Genomic DNA, 20389 nt, shown 5'->3' on the forward strand with positions numbered 1-20389 from the left:
GGGGTGCGAACCAGAACTTTTCCTCTCGATAGTTACGTGGCGGAGCGCTTCTGTGGGTGCTGAAATGACTTCATTCCGTCCCCTCGCACCCCGCTAGCTAAAATGGACTCAGGGGCGCGTTAAAGCATGCGGGGAAAATTTATGAAGAAAAAAATAGGCACTGTCACAGTCAGCTCCGGTCAGAGGCCACGTCTCCTCTCCTTTCTCACCCAAGCCAAAAGCAGATACAGCGTGAAAAGAAGCAGCTCCAGACGCTGAAGTTTTAAGAGAGTGCAGCTGAGTCTGAGATGAAGAAACTTGCAGTGGAATGCTGCCAGCACTTGTTGTGAAATGAGAAATGGAAGGAGCTCCTGGGTGAATTAAGAAAATAACATGTTAGACTCATACAGTTAAACTGAGGCAAACTTTTAAAGGGAAGCAGGCTTATGCAGTTCTCTGAAGTTCTCTTAAGGTGGCTAAAGTTTCATACTGGCAATTACTGCTCTGTGCATATTATTTATTTTTTTTCTCTGTTTGGAAAGAAAAAAATAGTAGAGATTACAAGTGGGTAAACTTAATGCAAGGGAAAAATGGTTTGGTTGGATTATATTCAGGATCCCGTGTGAGTGTGCTTTTGATAGGCCTGTGATGCTCCTGATGCAGATAATGCTTATAAATAAATTATTTTGGAATATTTCTGTCCAGGACTGATGTAAGATATTGGGATATTGAACAGCAGCCTTTGTGGAAAAAAAATGTCCTACTGTACCAAAGAGAGAGCTTGTTCAGGTATGTCTATTATGGATTTACCATCTACTTTAGGAGTCTTATAGAGATAAAACCGTTGTCTGTGAGTAGAGTATTCTTGATTTCGTTAACTTCGGCACTGGTGATGGTGCTTCTGTAACTGTCTGATCTACTCAGCTTTATTTAGAAAATTTGGCTTTCTTTGACAAAGATTATATAGTGAACTCTGAGAGTAGCTATCTAATGATCTTAGCAAAAGAAAAATAATGCTATGAAAGCAGAAATGTTTTTATTGCTAGCATCATGATGTGGGTTCAGTGATCTTGGAAGTTTCACACCCATACGTAACTTTTTTGGAGATCAGCAGTTTGTTAGTGAATATTCTGGGAGGATCTAAATCTCCCAAGTAATGAGAGTCCTGACAGCAGTCATTGATGCCCACCTATGACAGCACATGCAAATGCTGTCTTTTTTATTTTGCAGGGTTAAAAGTACTTTAACACAATCAAGAGAGAAAAGAAAAAGGATGATGTCCAATACATTAAAGTCAGTTTTGCAAAGTCGCTTGTATTGACTTTTTGGTTTTTTGCTTTCGCTCCCATTTTGCCTGTTTTGCAGGGAGCTAATTCAAGTGTGTTGGCTGGGGAGGGAGCTGGGTGTCTCCTTTTCTTCTGGTGGTAAATCTTTACATGTGCAGCCTGTAGGAGGGCTTGACGGGGGGTGGGTGGGGGGGAGCTGTACCAGTTGCAGACAGTAGAATTTGCACATAACCACTCTGACTTCCCTCGCAATCTTCAAGTTTTAGTGGATTGGTGTGGGTTAATGGAGAGAAATTTATCAGTTACAGACACGTGGAACTGGTATAAAAGGAGAACAGCTTTGATAATTGCTTTTCAACAGAATTTGAGGTATGAATGAGCTTGTTCTAACTAGAAAATGTGTGAAAAGACCATTGGGAAACTGTAGTGTGTGGAGTGGCACGTGATTTTTTTAGTGCTTAAATGTTAAGATCAAGTTTTTCCCCAGTGTAATTAAGAGGGTGAGAAATGTGCAAGGAAGATGAGAATCAGACCAAAAAGACAAACAATTTCTTCTGATGCGATTTTTCTTGACCTGTAAAAGGAAGGATGATTGTGGAAACTTTGCAGTTTTGTAGTTAAGCTAAAATGCCCTTGTAAAAGTTTCCTGGAGAACAGTTGTATGTGTTACTGCATGTTGGGTTACGTTTTTAGGTGTGAATTTTTACATTTCCAGCCTCTTTGTTAGAGCCAGATGTGAAGAATGATAGTTTAACAATCTTCCGTTGTGAGCTGGGAAATTGCCCTAGCGAGGATTTGACTTTTTGTCTCTGTTGTCTTTGGGAACATTCCTTGATGGACTTTTCTCCCCCTAATCCTGTTATGTCTTCAGTGTGTGTGGCTCCATCTCACTTTATTGTGTTTGCTACAGCTTGGCAGTATGGCTCCATGGCTGACTTGTGAATGGAATGTGTTCCTTGTATTCCCAGACTTGGGAAATCACTTAATTAATCATTTGATGATCTAACAGCAGAGTTAAAAGAACAGGGCACTAGACTTAAAGTTAGTTCTTTGTTCTGTCACACAGATTTACTGTATGACATTGGAAGGAGATAACTTGGTGTTGGAGTTTTTTCTGCTGTAGTATGTGATTGTGGTATTTTGAGAAGTGGTTAGAGGCCTACAGCTGTAGGGGAATGCAGAAATGCTAGTGCTTTTTAATTGTTATTAAATAAAGCTTAGAAAACCTCACCTGTTTTTGAGTTGTGCCATTACTTCTCTACTTCATCTTGAAAAGCACCAAGTGCTGAGTAGTAATCTTAAACTTAGTTGGGAAAAACCCCCAAAACAAAAAACCACCAAAAAAACCCCCAATACCTCAAAAACCAAAGGGGAAAATAGAAAACACCGAAAGAAAAAAACAACCCAAAAAACCAAGACCAGCTAGTGCAGGATGCAGATTTGATATCAGCACTGAGAAAGCTAAATATGATTACTTTTCTTGTACCCAGTAAGAAATATGGACCTCTCTTCCACACTGAACGTAGATCTCTGTATCAGTTAGCTTTGTCAGATGAAATGGACTGATTCCTTTGTGTTGCTCTTTTCTAAATAAGAATTGCATGGTTTTAAATTCCTTAAAGCACCCCAGACAAGTCGCATACAGTTGTCTCAAAAGTATGTGAAGCATTTAATAGGAAGAAAGTTTTGTTTGCCTTTTTTTTTTTGGGGGGGGGGATACTTCTGTTTTTCTTTTCTTGTTTAAAGCAGATTTCAAATTATGTAAGAATTACCAAAAAAAAAAAAAGTGAGTCAGGGAATCTATTTGAAGTTGTAGTTGAAATCTGCGCTAGCTTTCGGAGAGATTGATGTGGACACTGAATTCTGGATTTACGGAGGAATGTGTTTGACACATAAGGGGGAAAAGCATTTCCATAATTCCTGAGGCTTTTCACGAGAAGACAGAAAGGAAAGGGAAATGCTGATGAATGATATTTACGTTGCTGCTTTAGTATTCCTGGCCCAGGAGTTTGTAATGCAGCCTTCATTTTTGCCAGGGAGAAATTTGAGTTATCTGTGTACAGAAATAGTCAGTCCTCGTACTCCCCTGCATTTCCCATGAGTTGGATCACCTCTGCTCTGCACGGCCCTGACCTGTGATGATGGGGAAGAAATCTTAGCTAGTTTTCCTACAGGCTTTGCTTCCTTTCAGACTCCTTTTTCCTTCTAGAAAATCTGTTACTAATGTAACAAGTAATTCTATGGCACCTTCTCCTTAAGTGTGTCTTATAAATTTATCTGATTAGCACTGTGGTGCAATAAAGAGTTATTAGTAGCAGCCATCTGTAAAATGGAGATAAGGCCTCCAAATTTGGTTGTCAGAACTTAAATAGGGAAGGAAGATCTATATTGTGTTTTACCATATATGCTTCCAGCCCTTGCATTGCCCTTCTCTGCTATATGTGCTTGCTTACATTTAAAACCTCTGTGCAGCTAATCAGACACTTGAAATTCTACTTTGGGATTCATAAATGCATGATTTTAGAAATTCTGATTGAGGAAACTGGTAACTCTCTAGAGGGCAGATTGCTGTCTAGTTATATGAATGGAAGTAATGAAAGTTGGACACTAACTAAAGTGTGAAATGTGTGGTATAAAGTAGCGAAGCTTTCTATTTCAGTTGTTCTCTGGGTAAATTTCTCAACTCTTTTCAGTACAAAGGCTACTTGACTTTTTACAAAAAAAAAAAAAAGTATTATGCACTGTTTTCATAGTTGTTTTCTTCTACCACCAGACAAAAATTTGGGCCGTGCTTTGAATACTTCTTTACACTTTTATTTCTTGTCATCTTGTTGCCTTCTTGTTTGCATATGTATGCATATATATATTCTTTTTAACTTCTATATCAAATTGTTTTCAGTTATACCAGGCCACTTCCTGGTATCTTATTGACAACAGATTAAGAAACTCTGCAGTAGCAAAAGCCCAGCTTGCACAGAAAAAGCTGATCTTTATTTATCTGCTTCCCTGTGTTCCAGGGGACCATTCCATACCTCATTTCTGTATTCACTTGCTGCTGTATGTATATAAACTTTAATAGATAACGATCTGCTGAAACCAAAGGGAATGTTTTCAAAATTAGCTGTTATCCAGCAGAGAGTGCATGATGGGAAGCATTAAGTTGTTTTGTTACAATGCACGTAAATCCTTTTACGGGTTGAACACAGGAGCTCATACCAATGAGTTCCCATTGTTATCCACCATTCCTGGCCAGGGCTCTTGAGGCTGTTTCTGAATTGACTCTTTAGTAAGTAGAATGAAAAATGGGCTGAAGAATAGCTTCAGTATATATTGCTCTGCAGAGTTAGTGTTAATGCCACTGTAAGTGTTTACTAAAGCAGGTTAACAGATGTTCCCAAGTCATCTCATTGTGTTCTCAGAGAAGTGTTTGAGGGTGTGAATACGCTCTGAGTAGCTGTCTTGTTGATATGGAACATGCTGAGATTATTAATTAAACAGTAATTATTCGAACTTGTTTGTATGGTTGTGTGATTTGTATGATTTCACACATTTAGACAAGGTTGAGATCTAAAGAAGCTACAGAATATTTCAGGAAGAGCCAAGTGTGTGAACTGCTGATAAAGAGAAGGCATTTCCCGTAGGTAAATCTTAGAAAGCAAATTTAGAGAATAACTTGATGAAAATTGGCAAAGTACTGCAAATGAAAAGAGCAACGTGACTGAATTGTCAAAGGAATGCTGAGTCTTGTCTAGATCTCTCTATGGGGCTGCACTCTGTAGTTGTCTTATGGGGCATTCAGGTCACTAATGAGTCTGAGTCCTCGATATCAGTTTGACTGATCATGCTGGAGGTGTGAGGACTTACAGATGAAATACTGAAGGATTCATGGTTCATCCTATAAATCTTTTCTCCTGATACCTGTCTTTTTCCACTGGGAGTTTCAGTAGTTTACCAGACAGCGCTGAGCCCAAGTTTAGGGAATAGTTTGTGCTGTGAAGGCTTCGCTTTGTCCGTTGGCCAGCAGAAAGGTGAAAAGCAGGGAGGGTGAATCAGTAGGCAGGAGGAGTGTTGTATGAGTACAGATTGGCACTGCTTTTGGGGAAATAGGTAGGTTGCATTTTGGCTAGCCCCTCTTTAGGGGCTAGCATGCAGTGACTGCCTCTGCAATGTGAGCCAGTGGCTTAGCGTCACAGAGGACTGTGGAATTCTGTGTGTGTGTGTGCGTGTGCACGTTGGAGGAGTAACAAAATCTCCTGTGTCGTGTTGCGTTTCATTGATGTGTCTTGAGTGATTAAAACCACAAATTACAAGGGTGTGCACTCAGAGAACCGCTGCTCTGGAGAGCAAGGCTGTCTTGTGTTTTCCATAGTTCTTTTTGTGTGTGTTTTTGACACTTCATAGTGTGGTTTATTATACTTTGCTGCCCCATGAAAGATCAGGTGGGTTTTTTTGACACTAGAAAATCTTTTGCCCTGCTATCTGTATTTTGAAGTTTCTTTCTTCCTCTGCCTCTCAGTTCAGCATCTGTCTGAAGAGTGGCTGTACAGATATATTATCACTTTATCCAACAGTATCCCATGTCAACATTGAATTGGCTTGCATTATCTTACCACAAATTTCTAGCAGGTAGCTGGAACTTTTTAGGACCTGCTATGTAGGTGGGGTTAGTAGGTGATATATTAGCCTATTAAAGCAGAGGTGTTAAGACTTGCTTCTCTGAGTCACGTTAGCAGGAATCTGAAGCCTGATGAGACATGTGGGATAAGGTCATTTGTCCTGGATTTGGTTTGGTTTCCTTAAGCTGTTTTATGGAACAAAGTGTCTATTCTGAAGTTGTGTATCTGAGGAATCGGAGATTATCTGTTTTCCCCATTTATCAGGGCCTAGAGCATATGAAGGAACAGGTGGGAAATCCTTATCAGGAGGAGGTCAGTGCTTTCAAGTTAAGGATATGAGTTCTTATCTTCCCTGAGTTAATTTCTTACACAGTTAACAACTTTTTGAACTATATATCAGAGCTAAAAGAAATGGTTCTCTCTTCTATAACGTTACTGTCTTTTTGTGTTCTCAAAATTTTAGATGTGTTTAAGAAGGTGTATAACTTCTGCACAATGGCAAGGAAGGGATGATTAATACTGCCTAGCTTTTCTACGTAACTTTACATCAGTGGATTCAACTTGTTTTGTAAAAGAGCTTGCTCGCAGTATCTCTCTTAAACAGACATATACAGAGAGGAAGCAACCCACCTGTTCCAGACTGGAGAACAGAACTTGTATATGGGTTGAATAAATTCCAGGGCTATATCAACATTTTTCACCCTGTTTCTTATGTGTGAAATAGGTAGAAGAAAAGGATTGATTTGAAAAACAATGTAAACTTAGTTTACAGTCACATAATATGTATAGTTATGAAGTCAAGTTGAGGTAATGGGCTGCAGTCAGTTATTTGATAAGAGAGTACTCTGAATCACCACCTTTGCTCCTCCTTTGATGTAGTTTGTCCTCCAGGGCCATATTCTTAAGAGATGTCTTTTTTTACTTTTGCGTCTGGCTGAGAATCAGTTAGAATCTCTCTGTCCAAAGCTGTCCAGCTATGGTTGAATTCACTGTCTAAAGCTGTTTGTTTTTTAGCTCCAAGCAGTGGAACAGGTATATTTGAAATATTTTACCAGAGCTTGCTGTGACTGAGGAATTGTTGGGTTGGTAGCCCTTATTAGGAACCTTTTTTCCCCTACTCTTGAACTTAAGTATATTAACATAGTAAATTATTGTAATTTATGTCCACTCTAGCGTACTATCATAGAGTTTAATAAAATCATGTCAAACAAAGTGTCTCCTTCCTTTGTAATGACATGTAAAATGAATGTATTAAATTTCTGCAGCGCAGTAAAATAACACATTTTCTTTCCTTCCATGAGTTGTTCTAGGCAGGATCCAAAAGTGCTGAGCTAGGGTTTTGTTCATTTTGGCAGATCCTGCTGCGGTGGGAGCTGGACAGACAGGAAATGCAGGCCTCCAAGCTGATTCACAGAACAAATTTGGCCTGTGATTCTTCTTTTGCTTAGTAGAGATGTCTTTCTGACTCGGTATAATTGGTGATGTTCCTGGGTGTTGCGAAGAGGGAGGTACCAATGTCTTGAACTTATGCGAAGTAGCAAAGCCTCCTGGGGGAGTGGCTTGACTGTTCTGGTTGTGTTGCACCACTGTGGGAGCACGGAGCAAGGGAACAGAATATTCTAAGGCTACTTCTTTTACTTTGTCTTATCAGGTCTGCTGGACTGTTTTTCCTTTTGTCTTTTAGATTTGGCAAAGCCTCCAGTAAATGAACCGAGGGAACCGGAACAGTTTCTAATGCAGGCGCCCCAGGGAAATCCACTGCTGCTTTCCCACACCCTACAAGAGTTATTGAGCAAGGATAGTGTGCAGGTGGAGCTTATACCTGAGAAGAAGGGCCTTTTTCTGAAACATGTGGAATACGAGGTTTCCAGCAAGGTAATGTGAACAAGCATTGGTCTTGGTAAGAATGTATCGTCTTAAGAATGTCTGTGCAGTTGCTGTTGACAAAGTGTTGACTAATTTGATAGATATATTGGGTGATGCTGGTTTTGAGTAGCCCAGGTGTATGGGCTTGCTTTTAATGCAGTAGCACTATGCTTTCTTGACCTGGGCTTCTGCAGCATGGAGCCTCTTGTAACTGAGGTCTGATGGATGGTCTGCTAGTTTACTCACTTGAAACCTGATCTCTGTACAAGAGCAGGTGTGTAACATTGAAAACTCAGTGTTTTCGTAACAGATTGGTATAGGCTGGATATTTCAAACTATTTTGAGCTAGTGAAGAAATTGTATTAGCAGTGCTAAACTGAAATCCTTTATAAACAGAAAAGGTACTGCAAATCCTTCTGCACAGTCTACGCCACTTCCAGTTTACTTGCCCCAATCCTGACCTATAGGTTCTTCTCTTGTTATAAGGGAAGATTGAAGATGATGTATGTCTTTTCCTATTTATAGAGTGGCCAGTGAAATAGCTCTCCAGTAGCTTCTGTGTGGTTTTTTTTTTCAAGAAGAAATCTGTCCACTTCAAGGTAGACCATGAGCAATTTACTTCTCCCAGGCCACCAAAATGTCAGTTATTGAGTAGTGCTCAAATTGTTGTATTCATTGTTGTACATATTCAGTGACACGTTTGGGTCACTCGTCTGTAGTGATGTTGGGGGCTTTAGGTGTTTTAGATTGATGTCTGTAAGTTTGTCAAAGACTCTTGTGAGGGGGAAAGGGCAGACACAGTGAACGCTTCTGTGGGCTTTCCAGGACTCAATGTTTATTTTTGCCTGTGATTTCAGGGCTCAGGACTCTGTGACCCTGGTGGTCTCTCTAGGTTTTGAATTTAGCAACCTATTACCGATTCCTTTCAGTTGCTGTCATCTCTCCTACAGTTGTAGCTGTAGAATGATACTTCCTCAAAAAGAAGCATAGCTTGGCCTTGAGATTCGTCTAAGATCTGCAACACAAATCAACAATCAGATTTCAAAGCAGACAGAGGAAGGCCCTAGGGGCTGTGTCCATTGTGCTCCAGTTATATGCCTCATTGCTTTATTTTTGAAAATGTATAGTGCCACAGTAAGTGGTGGATGATGTGCAATGCAAATGTAGTGAGAAGGAGTATGGTGTTGTGCAGTCTTTCGTATTAGCTGCTCCAGTGGTTGAATTTGTGGTAATAGTATGTGGGGTTGTGGGTTATTTATTTATTTATTTATTTATTTTTAAAGGATTTCAACCTCCTAAGTGTCTTGTTCTAGCTGCTACCTAACTCCTTTTGGAATGAAAGAACAATTTCTTTGGCCTTTTCTGTGTATTGATTCAAGAAATGTAGAGTGAAGCACTAAGATTTTAAAGGAACTTTCAATCTTTTTTTATAGATCTAACATCAGTGAGAGGTCTCTCTTTCTCTTGTGAGGTTCATTTAAAACATCAGTCATTTGGGCTAATGCTTAACATGATCTAAGTCTGTTTTGCCATGTCTGGATTTGAAACTGATTTAGAGAAAGTTCCTAAGAGCTAGAGCTCAGGGACTTGCAGTACTTCAAGAAAGGAGGTCTCTCGAGCACTTTCAAGAGTGTTGGCCCCATTTCTAAATCTTCTATCTAAATTGGAAGACTGGAGAGCTGGAGGGAGTAATGGTATGGAACCACAGCAGATTTAGGGTTATTTGTAGTTTCTTGGGAAACCTCTTCCTCTCCATTTCATAGTCTCTTTCATCTTGTGCGTGAATGAAGTCTGACTTAAGTATGTAACTGAAAATCTTATTCTCAAAAAGACTGTATGTGGTGGATTGAGCCTGGCTGGATGCCAGGTGCCCACCAAAGCCACTCTATCACTGCGCTCCTCAGCTGGACGGGGGAGAGAAAACATAACGAAAGGCTCATGGGTCGAGATAAGGGCAGGGAAAGATCACTCAGCAATTACCATCACGGGCAAAACAGGCTTGACTTGGGGAAAATTAGTTTAATTTATTACCAATCAAACCAGAGAAGGGTACTGAGAAATGAAACTAAATCTTAAAACACCTTCCCCCCACCCCTCCCTTCTTTCCAGGTTTAACGTCACTCCCGATTTTCTCTCCCTCCTCCCCTCAGCTGCGCAGGAGGATGGGGAATGGAGGTTGGGGTCAATTCACACCCCCCTCCCTTCTTAACTCTGTTATCCCCAAGGCGCTGCCTCCATCACTGATGGGCTCAGCCTTGGCCAGTGGCAGCTCCATCTTGGAACCGGCTGGCATTGGCTCCATCAGACATGAGGGAAGCTTCTAACAGCTTCTCACAGAAGCCACCCCTGTAGCTCCCCTGCTACCAAAACCTTGCCACGCAAACCCAACACACTGTAGTTAGAAGAATGCCATCTCTATTCATAATCACAAGGTCGCTGCCTCTGGAGTCTTCTCCCTCCTTCCCACCACAAGGCCTCTAAAGAGAAGCGATATGTCGTTTCTGCAGTCTCGGAGTGTGGCTTCTTTCTTTTCTTCCTTTTGTTTTCAGTGCAGCTGATAGCAAAAAAAAAAAAATAATAATATGGAAATGCTGCTGATTGTCCAGCCTCTGTATTGATTTATTCTTCACCCTTAATTTCAGAGATTCAAATGCTCGGTCTACAGGCGATATAATGATTTTGTGGTGTTCCATGAGATGCTGCTTCAGAAGTTTCCATACCGTATGGTGCCAGCACTTCCACCAAAGAGGATGCTGGGAGGTAAACCTGGGTCTTTCTTTTGACTGGAGGGGTTGTGGTGCAAGCATGATCAAGGTGATACTGTTGAAAAGAAATGTTTAATAGATCGAAAGTCTTTGCTTCTGCTTGGCTCAGAAAAAAACTTTGAGGTTATAATACACAATTTGGAGGTGTGAATAACTGCCATGCTAGAAATTCCCTATAGGTAAGACATTAATGTAAAATTTCAGTGGGGTTTTTTACTGTGGAAGTTCAGTATCTAATGACTTTTTTGGTAGGATTTGAGGTAAGGTCTGGTGTGAGATTCTACCAGAGCATGGCAGAGTTGCAGGTACTGTTTTTAGGAAGATAAGTTATGATGATCGGTGCTGTAGTGCTATGAGTGTAGAATTACTACCACACTGTTGAACAGTAGTGTGTTGTTTTGTGAAGTGTTCAGAACAGAAAAGACTTGTGGAAATCCCGTTGTTTTTCTATAGCGAGAGAAGAATAAAGATTTTTTTAAAAAAATAAAAATCTATATTAAAAAGCTTAAAACTGCAGAGGAGCTGATTGTGTAAAACCAGCAAAATTGCTTCTCCAATGAGAGTATACTTGATGCTGTTGAGTTAATGTAGGGTCCTGATCTCACACTCACCTAAAAAGGACTGGTGAACAGTGATGTTATGTGAACAGCTTCAGCACTGCCTGTTATAGTATTACTTTGCACAGAAGCCTTATGATACAGGCAATAGTAATTACACTTTCTCAGTTTATATACAAAAAGATGTCTTTCTGGCAGATGAACCAACTGCCTTAAAGTAGCAATCACCCTTGGTTTTTTTCTGTTCTAAAAAGGAGTTTGTTGATCTGCGTAGGATAACCAGAAACTAAAAACTGAGGCTGGAATCAGAGTATCAGTTCATTCAAGTATATTTTAGCTGTTAGAATAGAAACCAATGAGGTACTCCAAGACTGAAAGAATATCAAAGGTCTTTCAGGTATGTTTTTCACTAATCTGAAATATTCGCACTGGTTTTTAACTTTTATTATTTCAAATGTTACATAACTGTATAAAATCCTGTCTTGATTTGTACTTTACCTGTGAAAGAACAAGATTTTCACTGTCTTGTCTCCTGCCCATGCTGCTAAGCTTACCATGTTTCAGTAAATTTATTTTAGTCAAGGAGTCCATGTATTGCCACAGGAAAGAGGAACTGGTAAACAGTGAGCAGAGTGGGATGTATAGTGAACTGGAACAAAGCGAAATAGTAGTGCTGAAAAGCTTCAATGGTCATATATTCTTGTGATGGAATGTAAATTGTGCAGACCTTTCTTTCGGAGTTGCGAAAACCTATTTATTGAATTTGACCTGATTCAGTGTTCTCAGCCGGAATTTCCAGAATTTCCACTTCATGCAACATCTGTAAGCAAAGTGACCATCTCTGATTGATCTTGGTGGAGAGAAGATGATTGAAAGAAGCTACCAATATATATCATTTGTCAGTCACTGTTACTTCCTTGCCTTGCCGGTGTTGGTATTTCTGTGTATTCCTCGGTGCATTTCTTAGCATAGATATCATATGTTCAAGAAAAAACTGATAGGATTAGTTCCTAAACTGTGCTAGGAGTACAGTCCTTATACAGTCCAAAACTGTGTTAAGGCAGAGAGTGATGATTGCCTTTAGTCCAGTGACTCTGCATATAGAAAAGCTGTGTAAGTGGTCTTAATAGGTTAACGACAAACAGGAAAAAGGAAATGGAATGGGTAGTTCTTGTTTCTGAGTAGGCTAATGGACTGACAAATGGAATTGCAGGACACAGGATTTGATGGATTAGTATAGACGTGTGACTTGTGCAACCTCCTTAGTCCCAGAGCCAGATGGGCAAAGCTATGTGCGTTTTATACTTGGTATGCTCCTCTACTAAGTTACACTCTTATTTTCATGATTGTCTACTTTTGTCCATCTGTCAGATGAAGAAAGATTGATCATCTGCTCTGCTTATTTTGGAGGACAGTAGCAAACTGAGGCAGATCATGTAGGAAGTGAGTAGGTAACTTAGAAATCTCCATGTAGGCCAAAGTATGAACAATGCAAAATCAAGATCTGCAACCCTAATGACAGAAAAGTCATTTGATGGGTGATACTGTGCTAAGAATCATTGTAGAGAGTTCATGCAGCCAGCAAACTCCCAACTTAAAACTGAGGCAAAAGAGGAATACCCTTTCATGGTATGAGTATTGTCATGGATACGAGCATTTCTTTAATTTTGTTCTGTGCTGCTTTCTTTTCCTTCGATCTTATTTTAGTTTAATTTTTCATCTTTCCTGAAAAACTACAGGAATTTTGATTTACTGCTTTACTGCAATATTGCCAGATTGAAATTCTTCCTGTTTCAGGAAGACGAGTGGAACTTTTTTAGTTTGACAAGTAAGGATTCTGGATGGATGTACTGCAGATTGCTGTGCAGGTCTTCCAAAATACTTCTGACATCTTGCATGAAGAAGATGGGTATTGAATAAACAACTAAAAAAAAAAAAGCCCCTTTATTCTCCCTCTAGCCCCAAAATACTTAGAAGTGTGGAGGAGGGACAGATGAGGGTACAGCACACTGAAGCTAATTCTTCAGCATAGTGAGCAAAAAAACCCTTAATTATTTGTGGGGTGATCACTTTGCAAGTGGCAGTGATCTTTGCAGTGACAAGAAGCAGTGTGTTGTGTTGCATTTCCCAGGAATCATGAAGAGACTGAGATCCCCTCTGGCAACCAGCTGTGGAATTGATTCAGAGGAAGAAGAATCTTTGTATGCCCACAGTTTGTAAGTGGAGGCTTCAGTTCTTAGACTTGGTTGTTCGTCCTGCTTACCTGCCCCCCCCTGTGGAAATAACCACACAGAAGTATGTATGCTGGATTTCAGTCAAGAACCACTTGAAGGAATACTTGATCTGATGGTCAATCCAAAAGATCTGTTTTAGGGAGCTGACAGACTATAGGTAACCATTCTTTGATTTTGTTGCAGTGCTTTATCAAGGGTTATAAGTACAAGGAAATCGTTGGACTGAGTGTTTTCTTTTTTCTCTTTCTGAGCAGCTGTAACGTGTGGTACGTTAACTGAAATTTAATGTTTCTTCCTGTAGCTGATCGAGAATTCATAGAATCTAGGAGGAGAGCGCTGAAGCGTTTCATAAACCTGGTGGCTCGACATCCCCCTTTCTCAGAAGATGTGCTCTTGAAACTCTTTCTGTCGTTCAGTGGCTCAGTGAGTACTTGTTAGCAATAGTCTCGAGTTTGCATGTCTTCCTGTAACTGCTTCACTGGGCATAGAGTTCAGAATTGCTTTTGACCTACCCGTGTTTGCTCCCTATGATGAGGAGAATTTTTTCTCAGTGGGTATTTCTACAGCTGGAAAGTGGAAGGTAATTTCACTCAATGCCAGGAGTATAGTGTTTTGAAAATGATAACTGTTCTTACGGGAATACATATTATGCTTTTCCTTGAATTAAACCCAACCTGGGTAAAGCTGTATCTGCCAAGTTGGGCCTTACTATTACAATGTCTGAGACCTGTATGAACTGCCTGTGTGTTACTTAGTTCTTTCCCGCTCATCTGATTCTATATCTTCTCCAGGATGTACAGAATAAGCTAAGAGAGTTGGTCCAGGGAGTAGGAGATGAGTTTATGACCTGCAGGTTAGCTACCCAGGCCAAGGTATGTATATGAATTTCTTGCAACATATTATTCTGATTTAAATGGCTCTCTCCTCTAGGTGGATCAGTTATGGCATTTGTTGAATGATGGAGACCTTAGGTAGGAGAGAGTTGTTTCCAAAGTTTGAAGGACTCCTTAAACTTCTAGTTTTATTGAAAAAATCAAATAAATACTTGACTCTTAAGGGACTGATATTTCTAGCTAAATGCTGGTTCATTAATATGATAAAGATTAAACAATGAATCCTGCTCAGAACATGTTTCTCAGTAATTATTTGTACTTGCATAACAAACAAATGCACATACTGCACAATTTGAAAGCTGGTATATAGATTGATGTCTTCTCCATGTGTTCATGCTGTCGTTCTGTCTGTTGTCTTCTTCCTATAGCAGAGTAATTTGGACTGTTACAGAGAAGTTAGTTATAAGTTCTCCATGTATCTGTTTATCCCAGTGATTAGTGCTATGGCAAGTTTTAAATATATATTCACTGTGTTCATTGAGCAATTTTAAAGCAAGTTGTTATTCAGGTTCCTGCAATGCTAGCAGAAGGTTTTGCAACTGGAGCTTAATTCAGGCTTATACCGGCGATACACAGGTCAAAAAGAGCTGAACTTTAAGTGCATGCTTGACTTTGCCAGGCTGGCAGTTAGTAGCAGCATCAGATCAGAACCTGTGAGCTTGAAACCTCACATACCCTGTTTTAACTGCATAGTAGAATTGCAGATTTGCCAACTCTGTCTACACCCAGTATTTGAACCTCTTTCTGCCTCTGGAAATTAGGGTTGTTTGTATGACATCTGACTTGGACACCTAAATTGTGAAGCTAATCTATTCAGGGTTGTTACAGCATGGCGTGAGAGAGCGAGCACAAGAGGGAAACCTGTCTCTCTCTGCTGAGTGTATGATGTGCCCACAATTAACATATGTGAATGTGCCTCTGATTTGTCCACTAGTTAACCTCTCTTGCACTTCTTCAGGACTTCCTTCCAGCTGACATACAGGCCCAGTTTGCTGCCAGCAGGGAACTCATCAGAAATATTTATAATAGCTTTTATAAGCTTCGGGACCGTGCAGAGAGGATAGCTTCTCGAGCCATTGATAATGCCTCAGATCTTCTCGTATTTGGAAAGGAGCTAAGGTAGGTTGGGAGAAAGAGGATTTGCTAATGTGAACGTTCCTACTGTTGTTTCAGAACTCAAAACTGTTGTAAGGTTTACTTGCAAATGATCTGGTAAGACTGGATATTTCAATGCATGCTGTAGGTCATAATAAAATTTTTCCTGCTATGAAAGAGGAAAATGCATGCTTTCCACTAAGGCTGCATTCCATAGAGCAAGAGAAAAGAAAAGACAAAAACATTGACTGGTACTGGTTTTATTGTCTCTTCCCCCAGTATATCCACAGCTCTACATTTGTGATTGTGCAGTAATAGCTCAGCACTGTGAGCTAACCAGATTTGAAACTCTGAACTGCTCTCTGCAAATAAGTGTATCTACTTAGTGGAGTTTGTCTCCTAGATTTGAATACTACTTCTCTCTCCTAGTGCTTTGGGCTCAGACACTACACCGCTTCCATCCTGGGCTGCTTTGAATAATAGCACATGGGGGACTCTGAAACAAGCCTTGAAGGGTCTGTCTGTTGAATTTGCACTTCTGGCAGATAAGGCTGTGCAGCAGGTGAGTTCTTTACCTTTTTTCTTTTTTTTTTTTTTTTTTTTCCCTGTAAAATGAAGGAAGTGCATTGCTGCCTTGAATCATCTTAAATCATGAGTTCTGTGAACATAGGTACTTAAAGAGTTAAGAGGGAGATTGTAGTCTAAACTCACATCTTCAACCGTGAACTTGCTTTTTCAAGCTTGAATGAAAAACCTGAACTGTTTTTAAATGGGAAAAAGTATAATGGGCAAGAGAAAGGAGGGAAAAGCCTGCTTTCTTTTTTTAATGTCATAATGGTTCTTGGACAAGTTAAGTTACACTACTATACTGAGCTGTCAAAGTCCTGTGTTCTCTCTTATTAATTGCTACAGAGAATCCAGAAGAAGTTATTTCTGAATTAAATTTTGACGTTCATGTACTGAAACATTACATGAGAGTCATTCAGACAGAAGCAGCATATTCCTGTGTAAGTGTGCAGTGTGATAATGACTGTTAGAATAATGTGAGAACACGACAGTCTGGGAAGGAAAAGTAATAGTTTTGTCTTCACTTGTCTTCATCTCATTGTGTTAAAATACTCACCATGCTTTACTAGATCAGTCAGACCAGGTCTTTTTCGCCAGAGTTTATGCTCCAGAGAGCTCTATTGATGGAGGAAGAAAAGACAGTATTTAGTAAAATAAAAAAACAAGAAGTGAAATTTGGCTCGATGTCTCATCTCTGCCTTCTCACGCATGAACTATTATGGGGAACATGCAGGTATTTATAGCTTTAATGGATTAGTTATCTTGTAAGAAGGGAGGATGAAAGATTGGAGGAATCTGCAAGAGCAAGAAATTCCAGGCAGAGAGGGCTGAAAGGACTGACACACAGGACTGTGAAACTAACTCCTCTTGTTATAATGATCAGTCAATTGGAAAAGCTGTTCCTGCTCCAGTCAGATCTTTGTTCTGCGTACTGAAGACTAAACACTCCAGTGCTGTCTGAAAGATTTTTGATGCAGTTGTGTAAGCGTTGATGTGCCCTTGGAGAATACAGCGGAGGGCCTGCATGGTGTAAGGATGTGAAGAACCTTGATGTCAGTTCTTGCCAGGCTTACATAAAATGTACTTTTTTCCTTGTTTTCTAGGGTAAACAGGAAGAGAATGATGTGGTGGAGAAGCTGAACCTTTTCCTGGATTTACTCCAGTCCTATAAAGTGAGCTCTGCTGTTCTTCTGCCAATGAGAAAGTTGTTTAGAGCGAGCTTGTGCTCTTTAGAGGATGTAACGCCAACTGGATGGAAAACTAACTGGGAGGCCAGTTCAGAGGCAAACTGGGCATCTGGCAGAGGGAGAGGAGTGGCCGTAGCTAGCTCTATAGCCTTACTGATCAGCTCAGCTTGTGATGAGAACTTGCCAAGCAGCAAACCCTGCAAGGAATTTAAAAATATGACTGCTTGAACTATATGGATCAGCTAACTTTTTTTCCACATTTGACTGCTTTTGAGTCAAAGCAGTGAATTAGATCGCTACTGATTTGTTCATGGAGACATAAGTTCAATTACAAACGAAAGAATTTTTGTTAATAGTAATCTTTCAGTCAAAGGCACTTTTTTTTAGAAGCACCTGCTGAAACTGTATGTGGCAGCCTCTCTTGACATTCCCAGGCCTGGACTGAAGTAGAAGGACACTAGCAAGCTCTTAGCACAGTTAATTACCAGCACTTAATATTGAGAAGGGCACAAAAGATAAGAGGCCTGATAAGATCCAAAATGTTGACAGAAGTGGTGCTCCAGATTGCTTCTTAAGCTCCCTGATCTGGGTCCAAGCAGTTCTGTTTCTTGAATTCTTAGCTGCCAGCATATTTTAACTGTCTTGAAAACTAAGAAACAAAAATCTTCAGCATAAAAATTACGTAAAGCGTGAAAATGTGTTTGTGTTCCTGATGTACTTGGCTTGCGTGCTTGCTGTCTCTTAGCTTCCACTAAGTACCTGTTTTTTCCTTTTCCCGTGAAGGACCTGTGTGAAAGACATGAGAAGGGGGTATTGCACAAGCACCAGCGAGCATTGCATAAGTACAGCATGATGAAGAAGCAGATGATGAGTGCCACTGTGCAGAACAAAGAACCAGAATCGGTGGAGCAATTGGAGTCTCGGATTGTGGAGGTAGGGCAGATGCCTGGGAGAGCAAAGGGTGGTACTGGACTCTTACAATGGTGCCGCTATGTAGCTCAGTCATATTTGCAGAAAGTCATTAGGCTGAAAGGGTAACCTGTGCTTGTGGTAATTTGAGCTACCTGCTGTGCTACACGGAAAATGTATTTGTTTTCCCCAGCATTTATTACTGGCTCTTTGGCAACATGTCATTTGCAGGAGCTGTGGAAAGCAACAGTCTGCACGATGGAAAGTGCAGTTGCTGCCATATCAAATGGGTCCTGGAACTGCCTTATTAGGTTTTTGGTGTGTGTTTGAATTGCTAGTGTGGTGAGGAATGCTGTTTTCTCCTGCTGCAAGTGAACCTCTGTGGCACTCTTTTCCTGGCAATGGATTTCACGGAGTTGTTCTTCTTTCAGCAAGAAAATGCAATCCTAACTATGGAGCTGCGGAATTACTTCTCTCTGTATTGCCTGCATCAGGAGACACAGCTTATCCACATCTATCTGCCTCTCACATCTCACATTTTGGGGGCCTTTGTCAACTCCCAGATCCAGGGTCACAAAGAGGTGAGTTCTTCTGGATTGTATTCTTTTTAGCCAGATCCGAATGAGAATTTGAATGTATTTGTTTTCACCCGTGGGCCTTCCTCCTCTAATCATCTGTCCAGCTGGTGGGATCTTTGATAACTTCTTAAGAAGTCACCTAAGGTCTTTCCAGTTTAGGGTGAGGATCAAGGCTGGCCTCTAACTGCTCTAAAAGACTGTATCTTCTTGCAGCAAGTTGCTGTGGTTTTTAGTGGGTGTGGTTTTTTTGTTTGGTTGGTTTTTTGTTTGTTTGGGGAGTTTTTTTTGTGTCGTGTTTTTGTTTTTGATTTGCTTTTTTGTGCTTGTTTTTGTTTTTTTTTTTTTTTGTTCTGGTTTTTTTTTTTTTTTTTACTTCTCTCATCTGCAGATGGCCTTACCCTACAGGTAGTTGATTCAAGACCCAACCATTAAATAACTGGCTGTTCTGAAATGAATGATGTGTGTTTGCTAGATTAATCTGTTTTTTGTTGTGCTATGCAGAAATTATACGACAAGGAACAACTTCCTTGTTTTTGCTCCACATCCAAGAGCTCCCTTTTGTTAACCCCTAAATATGACCTTCAGCATTCCCCATGTACAGACTTTCTTGCATTTGTTATATTAGAAAAGTCTCTTGTCCTTCAGCTCCCTTCCTTCCCTTCAGTGAGGAATTTGACCAAGGTATGGGAAATCTCCCTTCCATGTATGCTCAGTAAGATGTTGAGAGCGCTGCGTTATAGCACCAGTCTGAAAGGGACAATCTGGGTCTGTTGGACTTCCCCAAAGTACTTCAGCAAATTTGTGTTGTGCTTTTGAGTACTCTGAAACTGCTGCTAAAATACAGTGTGGTGAGATGATTACCTACCTTGTTGTCATATCTATTTCCTCTCCTTTTCCACTCACAGATGAGTAAAGTTTGGAATGAATTGAAGCCGAAGTTGAGCTGCCTCTTCGTGGGATCTAGCAGTATGCCAACTCCACCATTGTCACCTCCAGAGGGAAACTTCTTCTCCAATTAATGCTCTGAGCATCTAGCATAGAGCAAGAAGTGCAGCCAATGAAGGGGTGGGACCTCTACCTCCAGATGTTAGAATGAATCCTCCAGCTTGTGGTTTTTTTTTTGTTTTTTTTTTTTAATAGTGCTGCTTTGAGCTGCTCTCTGATTTAGACAGACTGGATGTGGGGCAGAACATACGGAGACAATCTCTTAATTTTGAAATGCTCTGGGACAGAGCTGATGTTCATTATACTACAGTCACTCTTCATGGGGTCAGGATGTGACCTGGTGCCGTGAGTGCTGCAGTGTTGTTGCTGGTGCCTCTGCACCTTGTACTAACAGTACTCCAGTAATGTTTGTCTGCACACATGGTGACACATCTCTGCACATCTTTGAAGTGCCGACATCAACAGAATATCTGAAGCACTTCCTTGTAGTAGAGGTGGATTGCCCTTTAAGCTTGGGAGGGCCTGTGTTAGGACATGTGTGCATCAGGGAAGCTGAAAGCCATCCCCCATCCCATTGATAGGTGTCTGGATTTGATTTCTTACTGCTAGACCTTAGCACAAAATACATGAATGAAGTGGTTGGATTCGCTAACCCAGCTGGGTAGAGGTCAGTGCTGCTGTGTGACGGTGATTTTTCCCAGTGAGGCCAGGCAGACTGGATTGTCTGGGCGTTTCAGCTAATGGTTGCAGGGCAGCCTAGGGACTTACCCATATTTTTCAGTTTGGGGCCAAAGACAACTGGATTCAGGAACTCAGAGGAGTTTGCCTGGCTAAATGAGAGGATAATTGAATAAAACACTGAGTTGTGAACCACTCATACTATACGAGCAGAACAGCTACAAGGTAGCTTGT

At 40.5% G+C, this 20389-nt stretch overlaps 1 protein-coding gene across 1 annotated transcript; it reads left to right on the plus strand.

Annotated features, from left to right (window-relative positions):
- Nucleotides 1-734: 734 nt before the first annotated feature.
- Nucleotides 735-19636, plus strand: SNX8 (sorting nexin 8). Its single transcript, XM_009706944.1, has 11 exons — nt 735-768; nt 7566-7756; nt 10390-10507; nt 13605-13726; nt 14095-14175; nt 15155-15315; nt 15721-15853; nt 16962-17030; nt 17829-17978; nt 18386-18535; nt 19438-19636. The coding sequence occupies exons 1-11, from the start codon at nt 735-737 to the stop codon at nt 19549-19551; spliced, it is 1323 nt and encodes a 440-aa protein (XP_009705246.1). The 3' UTR covers nt 19552-19636.
- Nucleotides 19637-20389: the final 753 nt, after the last annotated feature.

The sequence above is a fragment of the Cariama cristata genome, unplaced genomic scaffold, assembly GCF_000690535.1.
Source record: "Cariama cristata isolate BGI_N322 unplaced genomic scaffold, ASM69053v1 scaffold5619, whole genome shotgun sequence".
Lineage (NCBI taxonomy): Eukaryota > Metazoa > Chordata > Aves > Cariamiformes > Cariamidae > Cariama > Cariama cristata.